This window comes from Rhinopithecus bieti, unplaced genomic scaffold (genome assembly GCF_001698545.2).
Source record: "Rhinopithecus bieti isolate Rb0 unplaced genomic scaffold, ASM169854v2 scaffold_10614, whole genome shotgun sequence".
NCBI lineage: Eukaryota > Metazoa > Chordata > Mammalia > Primates > Cercopithecidae > Rhinopithecus > Rhinopithecus bieti.
The window spans coordinates 644,360-658,222 of NW_016806893.1; the positions used below are offsets into that span (position 1 = coordinate 644,360).

Here is a 13,863-nt window from a genome sequence, read left to right on the forward strand (position 1 = left end):
TTACCACTTGCCTGGATATTTCCTTCAGTCTCTTTAGAGAAGGGCCTCATGTTATTTGCCTTAAGGCCATGTTTGCCTGTTTTCACGTGTGTAGGTAGGAAAGGTATGTGAGGATGAAATGGGAATCTGGTCCTTACAAAACTGCTCATTAACCTCCCTGTTTTCAAGCCCATTGCTCGTTCTTGCCCTTCATCATACATGTGTGTAAGCAGAGTTTCTCAGTGTTCTGTTAGGAATCTTGGTTCCTACTTCTGCTGCAGCTCCTTTTGTTAATTTTCTTGGGTGTGGCTCCTTCAACTCAGTTATCAGTCAGCACTCAAACTTCTAGAAATTTATCGAATTTGGTTTTCTGCTGATGCATCTCTCTCATTCCCTTCTTTATTGTGAATATTTCTTTCTACTAGTTTGTCATTTTGATGGCTTTTAAACAGTAACGTGAGGCACCTCAGTTGTCCAGCATGCCGTCTTGAACTGGAAGTCAGTTTATGCCTCCTACAGAAAAAAAATTACTCTTATTTCTAAGGAGAATCAGTTATTAAACTGTAGCCACGTCCCAATCTAGTTGGAGAGAAAAAGCCTGTGTCAAGAGAGAGAAGTAACCCATTACTATCTGGAGCCCTGGGTAGAAATACTTGGCAAATAAATGATAGCATTTGGACTATTTTCAGTTGACTCCTTATTCATGTTATTCTTTTTTTTTTTTTTTCTTTTAAGTGTTTTTGAGAATGGGTTTTGTTCTGTTGCCCAAGCAGGAGTGCAGTGTCGTAATCATGGGGAGCTGCAACCTTGACCACGGTTCAAGCAATTCTCCCACCTTAGCCTTCCAAAGTGTTGAGATTATAGGCATTAGCCACTGCACCTGTCCCCTGTTAATATTCTTTAAAAGTAATTTTGAAATGGTTGATTGGGAGGCAGAAAGCAAATGTAGCAAGGATTTTTCCCCCCCACCCCGAGTTAGGGTCTCTGTCACCCAGGCTGGAGTGCAGTATTGCAACCTCAGCTCACTGCAGCCTCCCTAGTAGCTGGGACCTCAAATGTGTGCCACCATGCCCAGCTAATTTTTTGTGTTTTTTGTAGAGATGGGGTTTTGCCACGTTGCACAGGCTGGCCTGGAACTCCTGAGCTCAAGCAGTCCACCTGCCTCGGCCTCGCAAAGTGTTGGGATTACAGGAATGAGCCACTGCACCCAGGCTGAAAGCCAATATTTATATAATTCTTAAATATGTGCAAGAATGAATTTTAAAAATTGGATTCTCATCATCTGCCTCCCTCCCAACCCCTCACCCCTCTGAGTCTCTATTGTCTATCATTCCACTCTTTTTTTTTTTAAACGAAGTCTTGCTCTGTCGCCCAGGCTGGTGTGCAGTGGCGCGATCTCGGCTCACTGCAAGCTCTGCCTGCTGGGTTCACACCGTTCTCTTGCCTCAGCCTCCTGAGTAGCTGGGACTGCAGATGCCTGCCACCCTGCCCGGCTAATTTTTTTTTGTATTTTTAGTAGAAACGGGGTTTCACCGTGTTAGCCAGGATGGTCTTGATTTCCTGACCTCGTGATCCACCCACCTCAGCCTCCCAAAGTGCTGGGATTACAGGCGTGAGCCACCGTGCCTGGCCTATCGTTGCACTCTGTACATCCATGTGTACAAATTTTTTAGCATCCACTTATGAGTGAGAGCATGTGATATTTGACTTTCTGTGCCTGGCTTTTTTCACTTAAGATAACGACCTCCAGTCCATTAACGCTGCAGAAGACACGATTTTGTTCTTTTTCACGGTGGAATAATATACATTGTGTATGTATATACCACATTTTCTTTATCCACTTATCCATTGATAGATAGTTAGGTTGATTCCATGTCTGCTATTGTGAATAGTGCCGCACAAAACATACAAGTGTGGTTATCTTTGATATATTGATTTCTTTCCCTTTGGGTCGATACCCGGTAGTGGGATTGCTAAATCAAATAGTAATTCCATTTTTAGTTCTTTGGTAAATCTTCATGCTGTTTTCTATAAAGGTTGTACTAATTTGCATTCCTACTAACAGTATATAGGAGTTCCCTTTTTCCCACATCCTTGCTAACATCTTTTTAATAATAGCCATTCTGACTGTGGTAAGATGATATTTCATTGTGGTTTTCTGATGATTAGTGATGTGATGTTGAGTATTTTTCCTACACCTGTTGGCCTTTTGTATGTCTTATTTGAAAAATGTCTATTCATGTTCTTTGCTCACTATTTTTTGTTAAGTTGTTTGAGTTCCTTGTATGTTTTGGGTATTAATCACCTGTCAGATAACTAATTTGCAAATATTTTCTCCCATTCCACAGGGTGTCTGTTCACTCTGTTCATTATTCCTTTCGCTGTGAAGAAGGAGACTTTTTAGTTTAAGTCTTTTTTGTCTATTTTTGCCTTGCTGTTGAGGTCTTACCAAGCAAGATTTTAATAGACAGCCATAACTAGGAGAGTACATCCCCTACCAGAATAAGCTAGAATACTGAAATGAGAAAATATTCAGAGAAATATGTTATCCAGTTTTACTAATGGAGGGACTGTGTTTTAGAGTAATGGGAAAGGAAGTGGAAAATGTAAGTAAGGTAAGATTATGACGGATCTCACCTACAACCTAAGCAGAATTGTAGATTTTTGAGACAAGGGACTAACAGGCTAAGATTTATTGAGAGAGAATGTGCAGGTATGGAAGATGATGTAGAGTAACAAGCAGTTTGGATGCTGAGATGCCACTGAAGAAACTATTACACTTACCTTAGTAGAAGATAGTGTAAACTTTCCCTTTGCCTTCTGAAGATTCACTAAAAATTACTGACAAGAGGCAGATTAATAGGAGAAAAGACTTACAAGTTTATTTCATCATAGTTTTATTGTGACACAGGAGCCTTCAGAATGAGGATCCAAAAATACAGAGGGAATTGTACATTTTTAGGCATGTGTCTAACAAAGTATGGACAGCTGTAAAGAAATATAATTGGACAAAAAGATTATGTATGATCTAATACTAATAGACTGAGTAGGGAAGCCCAGCAAGGTCTGGCTATCTAGATTTTTCTTGGCCTCTCTGAGCATGCATTCCTGCCTTCTGGGTATGAGCAGGACCTTCTCTGATTGGAGGTCTTATTGACCTAGAGTCAAACAAGGTAGGTCAGTTTTTGCACAGAAAGGTTAGGGTGGGGATGGAATTAGAGTAATATTTTAGGTTTTATGGCGACTTTGGGGAAAGGGGTTCTGGTTTCTATACCCTACGTTGGGGAAGAGGGATATAGAAACTGGAATCCCCAGTTTCTATGACTAGCCTTGCGGGGAGATGAGACTGAGAAACAGGAAGACTGGAGAAGGTCAGAGAAAAACTTTAGCTTCTAAAGTTTTCTTTTTTGTTGTATTGTTTTCTGAATCCCAGCAATAGTTAAGACCTGAAGTAGGGTCATAGCAATCCAATGAATTAGATGGGGCAGATGAAAGAGGAGAGATAGGAAGCAAAAATAAACAAGATTCCATAAATGGTTTGGGTAAAAGTAAGCATTGGAACCAGTGTAATTGGAAAATGGAGAAACCTTTAATAAAAATTGGCAAGTTAAGGGGATAAGTTGATTTTTGGGGGAACAAATATAGTGAACTAATTCCTTACCTTTCAACAATCTTTCCCATCTATGTAGCAGCTATTTTGGTATAATAGCAAAGACAGAATATTCTCTGTGAATCCTTGTCTTTTTCTTGCAAAGCCATTATAGTTTCTTATGAATATGTATATATATATATATTTTTTTTGTGAAGTATTATGAAACTAAATTGCCTTTTGTACTAATTTGGGGAGGGGGACATATATGACAGATCTTTTTAAAGTATTCTTTCAGAATATCATGAAGAACAGCTAGAATTTATTGATTTGTAAGAGCTGGAATTTTACTTTAGATTTGGAAAAGCAGTTCACTTATGCCTATCAAAAACCTTAATAATGGAAAATTAAATTAAGAGAAAGTATACCAGCTTAATTGGGTTCACTAGGAACTATGCACCAACTTCTGGGAAAGTGCACTAAGAGCTATGAGGAGATAAGTGATAGAGTTTTGTTTGTTTGGTTGGTTGGTTGGTTTTTTTTGAGACAGGGTCTTGCTCCGTTGCCCAGGCTAGAGTGCAGTGACATGAAGTTGATCTTCGCTTGCTGCAACCTCCACCTCCCAGGTTCAACCGATTCTTCTGCCTCAGCATCCCAAGTAGCTGGGATTATAGGCAGGTGCCACCAAGACCAGCTAATTTTTTGTATTTTTTAGTAGAGACAGGGTTTCGCCACGTTGGCCAGGCTTGTCTCAAACTCCTGACCTCAGGCAATCTGCCTGCCTCGGCCTCCCAACGTGCTGGGATTACAGGTGTGAGCTACCGCGCTTAGCCCAGTGATAGTTTTTGTTACCGAAACAAAACATATGAACATATGATAGCTCTAATAAAAAATGCTGTTTCTTTGTTCTTGTAATTTCAGTAGTTGAACTGTGCTCCATTTCATCCATAAAAGAGAAATAATCTGTACTTTCTTGAGTGAAGAGGAAGAAAGGAAATGAAAGCAAAATAGCTATTTATAATTAGTGAAGAGAAAGCTTAGGAAAAAAATGAGAAGATGCTTTAGAAATGTTAAAATAGCTTTAATAATAATACTTCGTTATTTTAAAGAATGTAGGCAGTTGTGATTTTTTTTTCCCCCAACATTTCATCAGAGAGCAGAAAAGGTGCTGCCAAATTGCAGACTTCCACATGAAGGATTTCACTCTGTCAGGTGACCTGCACTAGAAGCAGGTTAATAACCCTGTTTTCATGGGCTGTCTTGCTTTCACAATGAATGGTCTCGTTTTGCAATGAATTTTTTTAAGTTTTATTTTTATTTGTTCTATGTAATAATTTGGTTCCATGTAATTATTTAGTTGCCTTTAGAGTCATGAACTTGGAGAAGTGAAGATTTTCTGGTTCAGTATTTTTCTAAGTATGTTCATCATCTGTACTTAAAGAAGGGGCTCTGGGATCAATTAGGTCAGGAAACTGCTGAGTTAAACAAGATTCTTAGTTTCGTGGGAGTTGGGGAGGTGAGAACATTTCTGAGACTTTAATATGCTAACATGAGTCTCTCACAGAGAAACAACATACAGTGTTTTACAAACTTACTTGACCACAAAACCTTTTTCTCATGGTCTTGTTGTTACTCAGAACTCAAATCTTTTGAATTTACAAATAAACAGAAAAGATAGCAAATGGCTTATTCAAAGCAATATAGCAGTTTATTTAAAGAACTGGACTTGAACTAAGGATTTCTCCCATCATATGTTTTATTTCTGTTGCCCCAGCAATTCAGAAGAGTCTTTAAAAACTACATGATATTCTCAATTATTCCTGTAAAATGTACACAGAGGGATTTGAAAAAATAAAACTACTAATTGAATTATTTTTAGTGTATTTTGAATTGGCACATTGACTTTGATGAAAAGAGGATTGAAAGAGCCAAATAATATTTGAAACCAACGTTAACAATTTTGTAATTGGTGAACATTGTTATTTTTACAAAAAATCAGCTATCTTTCAAATATGAAATCTGGTTTCCTTTCAAATTATAAAAAGCTCAAACAATGCAGTAATGTATATACCAGAAAACTTTTCTAGCTTTCTAGAATAGGACTGGAGAAAACGACTCTTTAGTGTCTGTTGTTTCAGACCACGTCTCTATATAATAAACATACATCTTTTAAAAACTTTAGCTGGACTCTGCATGTTCCTGTTACCTCAGTTACTCAGAAGGCTGAGGCTAGAAAATCTCAGAAGTTCAAGACCAGCTTGGGCAACATAGTGAGTCCCATATCAAAAATAAATAAACAAAATTAAAATTTTACATAGATAGCATTATGGTAGACACAGTTCTTTAACTCTTTTTTTTTTTAACTCAACAGTATTACATGCTTATCTTTCTACATTAGAACGTGTAGAACTAATAAAACTTCTCTTAATGGCTTAATAATGTTATGTGGTGCTATTATATTAATTATTTAATCAGTTTCCCATTGATAGACATTCAGATAGATGTAATTTTTTACCAGTCAGTGTTGTGGTGTCTTTTTGAGCCTTTGTGTATGTCTGTAGTAGAATTATTAATTGTGGAATTGCTGGGACAAAGAATATGCACATTTAAATTTTTCTAAGTATTGCCAAATTGCCTTAAAATTTTTTTCTCCCACTGCCAGTATTGCAAAAGAAATTTTAAAATGGTATGTGTTTCACTGAACTTAAGACTTTATATTTTTGTAATGTATAACAGAGTATCTTTCTTTGTTAAAATTATAGAGATAATTTATAAAGCAATAATAATGTTGATCTCTCTTTCTCTCCCCTACCCTCTTCTGCTCTTTACAGAGCAAACTATTCATGGAAGGATTTAGAAGCCTAAAAGAAGGAGAACCAGTGGAATTCACATTTAAAAAATCTTCCAAAGGCCTTGAATCAATACGGGTAACAGGACCTGGTGGGATCCCCTGTTTAGGAAGTGAAAGAAGACCCAAAGGGAAGACACTACAGAAAAGAAAACCAAAGGGAGATAGGTAATCATTTTTACTTTGTTAATTTATCAGTTTATTGTATTTGGAAAGGATTTCTGAAAATGTTTTTATCTTACTGCATTTTATATTGTCTAGCCAAAGGAAACCACCATCATGTAGAATATATTAAATATCAGAAATATAGATTATCTTGCGATTTGAATTATCTACAGAATTACTGAACTGAGCCTTCAGCATTAAGCACTGAATAGTCCCTTGACCACCTTTTCCACCAGACTGTTCTGAGACAACAGTTGAGGAGTTGAAGTTCCCAGTAGACAGAGGTGTCCCTTTTTACACCCAGAATTTGCCAACACCTCACCGCTTTTTTCAAATGAAAATGTACCTATTGTTTTGTCTGTTTTTAGAAGACAGCTCACATATAGAAAGTCCAAGTAATGTAAAAAAACCATAAAGAGGAAAAAATCACTTGAAATCCTAATTAGAGGTAGGGATTATAATATATATCATATTTTGAAACTTGATTTTTTTCACCTAATAGTATATTATAGAATATTTCATGTCAATTGTTATCACTTCATAAATTTTACTATATGAATGTACCAAAATATAAATAATAATATATTAATGGATATTTAAGCTACCTCTTGTATTTTGAATTGATCAATAATACCACTGTGGGAACTCAGATGTACATTTTTGAAAAGTTGTCTGATTATATCTTTTTTTTTATTTTTTTTTTTATTTTTTGAGACAGAGTCTCGCTCTGTCACCTAGGCTAGAGTGCAGTGGCGCGTTCTCGGCTCACTGCAGGCTCCGCCTCCTGGGTTTTTGCGATTCTCCTGCCTCAGCCTCCCGAGTAGCTGAGACTACAGGCGCCCGCCACCTCGCCCGGCTGGTTTTTTTTTTTTTGTATTTTAGTAGAGACAGGGTTTCACCATGTTAGCCAGGATGGTCTTGATCTCCTGACCTCGTGATCCGCCTGCCTTGGCCTCCCACAGTGCTGGGATTACAGGCTTCAGCCACCGCGCCCAGCCAGTCTGATTGTATCTTTAGGGTAAATACTTAATAGTGAAAAGTCTGGATCAAAAAAATATGTATTTTAAAAATTTCGATACCTATTTCTAAACTGCTCTCCAGAAATGATTAGTGGGCCAGTATGTAACACCTCTGAAAGTCAGACAGCTCATTGAATGTTGTCGTTTTTTAAACCCTTTCCAGTTACATAGGTTAGAGATGCAGCTCATTATTTGTTTGTTTTTACATTATTTGATTACTTTGGAGGTTGAATATATTTTATATGTTTTCATTTTTATTTTTTCTTCCAAGAATTGTACATTTCTTGTCCATTGACCATTTTCTGTTGAGATGTTCATTTGTTATTATTGATTTCTAAGTTCTCTTGATATATTTAGGATATGAATCTTTTTTCTCAAATAAAAAATAAGAATTTTTTTTAGCTTGTGAAATATATTTTAGCTTTAATGATAGTAGTTTTTTTAAAAGCATTTTGAAGTTTTGAATTTTTTACAGACAAGTCTGTGACTCTCTCCTTGATGTTATCTGACTTTGATTGCTATCTCATTTTCCGAACTACAAAATTAAAAATATACTACATTCATTTATATTTTAAATATTATTTTAGTTAATTTATATTTTACACTTAAGTGTCTCTTCTCTTTGTAATCTAATTTGCTCTTGAAGAAAGGACTGTAAAGGTCTAGCTTTTCTTTTCTCTCCAAATTGGTAACCAGTTATCTCTGTAGCACTTGTTGCCTATTTCATATTTTCCTATTGGTTTGAAAATCAGTGAGACAATAAATTTTTTCATTGACATTTTTAGGAGCTCATTTTGTACAAAAGGAAGTCCATGAATATGTGTGAAAGTTTAATGATACACTTAGCTATTAAAGTGGTTTTCTGCTCCCATGGAGATAATACCTGTATACATACTTAAATATGTACAAGTAAAGCAAAGTAAAATAAAACAGTCCTTTATTTTTCGATGTCTTTAAATAAAATCTTTAACAAAGTAGTTCTAGAATGCTTTACTTTCCAATTCTGGGTTAGAATCAATATGAGAGGGAGAATCGTGGAGGCTGAGATTTGAAGCGTAAGACAGCAGGACATTTTTTCATATTGGATCTTGTCAACCATTGTAAGGACTTTGATCCTAGAGAAAATAGGAAGTCATTGGGAAATTTTAGGTCGAAAAGTAACATGATCTGATTTACTCAGAGTATCATTCTGGCAACTGTGATGACAACACAGTGTGGAGAGGCAAGGATAGAAGCTGAAAGACCAGTAAAGACGCAGTTCCAATAATACAGAAAAGAGATAGTGGTGGTTTGGACAAGGGTAGTAGCAGTAGAAGTGGTGAATGAAAATTCCGATATGTTTTGAAGGAAGAGACCATGTAATTTACTGATGGATTGATTAGATGTGGACTATCAGAGGAGAAGAGTCTAGGGTGACTCCAAGGTTTTTTGACCTATTCAACAGGAAAGATGGAGATTTATCAAGACGGGAAACCTATAGAAGGAGCAGGAAATCAAAAGTATAGTTTCAGACATTTAATTAGAGATACATAATGCACATCCAAGTGAAAATGTGTGTTAGGCAGATGGATGCACTATATAGAGTCCCAGCACTGGAGTTAAAAAATTGACAACATTTAGCAAAAAGATGATATTTACAGCCACAAGAGGAAATAAGATCACCATCACAGTGAGTATACACAGGCAAGAAGAGTACTAAGCCCTGGGGCACTCTAGCATTTAAGAGTCAAGAAGAGGGAGGAACAGCAAAGGGCACTAAGTAAGAAGGTGAGAGATAGGAGGGAAATCAAGATAGAATATTGTCCCAGAAGTCAGGGAAAGAAAATATTTCAAGAAAGGGTATCAGGTGTGTTAAATGGTGCTGATGGTGAAATGATCAAGTAAGAAGATAACCATTGAAACTTAACCACTTGGCAACATGAAAGTCATTATTGAGGTCTGAAGTTGACAAGAACGGGCTCAATGGACTGGTGGGGGTGAAAGCCTTCGTGGGTTGTATTCAATACAGAGAATGAAAACAGAGGAAGCAGAGACAGTAAGTACATACAATCTTTTGAGAAGTGTTTCTATAATAAATGAGAGGAGAGAAACAAAGCAGTAGCTAAATGGAAGAATTTATAACATGTTTATATGTTCATAGGAATGGTCTAGTGCAAAGGAAAGATTGAACATGCAAGAGAGAGGAGAACAATTACTGGAGTGATTTCCTTGAGTGGGTGACAGTATTGGGATTTAAAGCACAACTGGAGGAGCTGGTCATGTGATAACAGAAAGTTCATTCTTACAAACCTGGAGGAAAGGCATAGCTTATGGACACAGATGCAGGTGGTAGATAGATATAAAGGTAGGATAAGGCGAGATTTCTCTTTTTTATGCTGTTTTTTTTTTTTTTTTTTTAATTTGAAGCACAGTCATCAGCTGAGAGTAATGGTAGAAGAATAGGTTTGGAAATTTAACAAGAAAGACGTATAAAATAGAAGAATGAACATATTATAGAAAAGAGGTAGAATTTCAGGCTGTGCCAAAGACCCACATAAGAATAGTGGGCATGAAGATTGTGTTCTTTCTCCAGCCATTGTTGACTTCATGGCTATAGCTGTGAAATAGTCATTAAAATGATTTAACTAGAGTTGGGGTTTTTCCTAGTTGAGAATGACAAAGGGCACTGGAGATGTATGCAGAGCAGCAAATGTAATGATGGATGATAGAATATAAACGGTATGAAGAGTGAAGACATTGAAAAGGTGATAAGTAAGCACCTGGGGTGTGGGTTGCAGTAGAGTCAAAGAATTGTAGTTGAGTTACTGATCTGGCAAGGTACGAGGTGGTGGTGGTCAGAAGTGAATAACTGTTCCAACCGCTTACTCTTACTGTGTGTCTTACTGTGATTAAAGCTTTGATACACTTAGTATCTAATAATTTCCAACTTTCTGTTAAGCTAAGGGTATCCATAATTTTTGTCAATAGGATTAGCAATTCCAATTTTGCATGTGCTGCTTGTTTTTACAAAATGATGTAGAGGCAACGTACAATACAATACAATATTCCATAAACATAGAGACTCCTGCATAGAAACTGACATCATGAAAAAACGAGATTTGACAGTGTGGTAGCAAGAAATGGATCTTTGTCAGCTGATGGCTGGAACAGTTACCAAAGCATGATTTGCTCCCCAAATGTTTAAAAAACTGCGAAGATCTTTGATAACTTTCTTGATTTATTTCATGGTTATTTCCTGAGACAATTTTAGTAATGAGAATAAAATTGTGCTTTGATCCAGATTTTATGTTTATTAGTACAATTATGTGAAGCAGCCTTAAAAATCTTATAAAATATTCTGATTCTCTAGTTACTTCCTATTGCTATTTTTTCTTGATAAGATAATGTATTATATTTCAAAGAACAGGCTCTTGAATTAATTTCTTCTTTCTTTTTTTTTTTTTTTCTTGAGACAGAGGTTTGCTCTTGTCGCCCAGTCTGGAGTGCAGTGGTGTGATCTAGGCTCACTGCAACCTCTGCCTCCTGGGTTCAAGCAATTCTCCTGCCTCAGCCTCCCGAGTAGCTGGGACTACAGGTGTGCACCACTAGGCCTGGCTAATTTTGTGTTTTTAATAGAGATGGGTTTTCACCATGTTGGCCAGGCTGGTCTCGAATCCCTGACCTCAGGTGATTCGCCCGCCTCAACCTCCCAAAGCGCTTGGATTACAGGTGTGAACTACTGCACCCTGCCTCTTGGATTAACTTCTGTTACACTGTTTTTTCCCTAATACTTCCTGTGATTATTTTTATTTCCTTCTACTTTATTTTATTTTTGACTTTTATTACGAAAATTTTAGAATACGAAAAGGTAGGAAAATGGTATGGCCACCAAACATGTATGCCCACCTTATATATTTAAAGTGGCTTCTTTTCCCTTTTTTAATAAGCATTTTGTGGGGAGATATTTTAAGACTATGTAAATATCCCACTCACCATCAAACTTAAATTTTCATTATTAGTCTGAACCATGGATTTCTGCATTTTTCTGAAAGTTATAATCTGTAACCATCATTATTTATTTTACTGCTCAAATTTCCCAGATGTGACCAGTAGGAGGCCCCTTCAGGCTGGTTTCTGTGTCCTTTTGATGGGTCCTCATCATTTTTTGAGTACTTTCTTACTGGTGTAAGATACTTTCATACTGACCTTATAGCTACAAAATATTTGAAATAATGAATTAAATAATTGATTTGGTCTGCTGATGACCAAAAAGCTAGAATTCCAGTTAATGTACATTAAATTTGGAAGTAAGCATTGGTATATTTCTGTATATAAATATGTACATAATATTAAATTGTCATATAGTAAAATTGACTTTTTTCTGTTTTTGTTGTTGTTGTTTTTTGTTGTTTTTTTTTTTGAGACGGAGTCTGGCTCTGTCGCCCAGGCTGGAGTGCAGTGGTGCAATCTCGGCTCACTGCAAGCTCTGCCTCCCGGGTTCGTGCCATTCTCCTGCCTCAGCCTCCTGAGTAGCCAGGACCACAGGCACCCGCCACCACGCTCGGCTAATTTTTTGTGTTTTTTTAGTGGAGACTGGGTTTCACCATGTTAGCCAGGATGGTCTCGATCTCCTGACCTCGTAATCCACCCACCTCAGCCTCCCAAAGTGAAAATTAACTTTTTTTCTTTTGGTATTCAGTTAGATGAATTTTAACACACATATACATCCCTGTAGTCAGTACCATAATCCAAATTCAGAAGGTTTATTGCCCCAAAAAAACTCCCTCTAATCTATAATGGTTACCCCTTCCCCACGTATAACCCCTGGCAGCCACTGACCTATTCTTTCACTGTAGTTTTGTGTTTTTGTGAATGACATGTAAGTGGAGTCATACAGTGTGTAACCTTTTGAAATTGCATTTTTTCACTCAGCATAATGTCTTTGAAATTCATCCAAGCTGTTGAGTGTATCAGTAGTTCACTTTTTTGCTGAATAGTATTCCATTTTATAGCTATAACACTGTTTACTTATTCATCTATTGAAGGACATTTGAGTGGTGTCCAGTTGTGACCATTTTGAATAGAACAGCCATAAACATTTATGCACAGGTGTGTGAAGATTTGTTTTCAGTTTTGGAGTGGGATTGCTGCATAATAAGGTCATATATGTATGTTTAACTTTATAAAAAACTGCCAAATTGTTTTCCAGAATAATTATTTTCTTTTGCATTCCCACCACCGGTATGTGAGAATTCCAGCTGCCTGCCATCTTTGCCAGCATTTGGTATTGCCAGTTTTTAAAAATTTTGGCCCCGTGTGGTGGCTCACGCCTTTAACTCCAGCACTTGGGGAGGCCAAGGCCAGTGAATTGCTTGAACCCAGAAGTTTGAACCCAGCCTGGGCAACATGGAGAAACCCTGTCACTGTAAAAAGTAAAAAAATTAGCTGCGTATGGTGGTGCACCCCTGTAGTCCCAGCTACTTGTACTGAGATGGGAGGATCACTTGAGCCTGAGAGGTCAAAGATGCAGTGGGCCATGATCAGGCTACTGCACTCTAGCCAGGGTGAAAGCAAGACCCTGTCTCAAAAAAAAAGAAAATTTTTTTTCAAAACATTCTGTTAGGCGTGTGGTGATACCTCATCATGGTTTTAATTTTTATTTATCTGATAGCTACTGATATTAAGCATCTTTATATTTATTTTTGTGTCATCCTCATATACTCTCTGACAAACTGTTTCTTCATATGTTTTGTGCATTTTTTGGTGGGTTGTGTGTTCTCTTACTGTACTTTAAGAACTCTTTGTATATATTGTGGATACAAAGTTTTTTGCCAGATACATGATTTGCAGATGTTTTCTCCCCATCTGTGGCTTGTCGTTTCAATCTCTTAAATATCTTTTATAGAACAAAAGTTTTTGAAGACGATTTATCAATCTTTACATTTTCTGTTTACATCAGTGATCCATTTAGAGTTAGTTTTTATATAAAGTGTAAGGCCTAGGTAGAGGTTCATTTCTGCCATGTGTAATATGAATTGTTCACACATCATTTATTGAAAAGAATATCCTTTTCTTGAAATATTTTAGATTAGAAAGTTTAGTTTCTGTCATTTTGGTTAAAAATTGAAATTCCGAAGTTTTGATTACATGAAATTAATATGTTTAACAAATTCCAAATATGATTTCATCACTTGAGAAATTATTTGTTCAATTCTAATATTTGTATATAAGGTAGAATCATGTTTTGTGAAGACTTATTCCCTGTGGCAAAAAAATGTAAAATA

At 36.7% G+C, this 13,863-nt stretch overlaps 1 protein-coding gene across 1 annotated transcript in view; it reads left to right on the plus strand.

The window, feature by feature from the left end:
• The window catches only part of LIN28B (lin-28 RNA binding posttranscriptional regulator B), a 121,477-nt gene that overhangs the window by 61,431 nt on the left and 46,183 nt on the right, over nt 1-13,863 (plus strand). Inside the window, exon 3 of the mRNA XM_017878559.1 lies at nt 6,400-6,584. Within this exon, the coding sequence (XP_017734048.1) occupies nt 6,400-6,584 (185 nt within the window). The remainder of the gene's footprint in view (nt 1-6,399; nt 6,585-13,863) is intronic.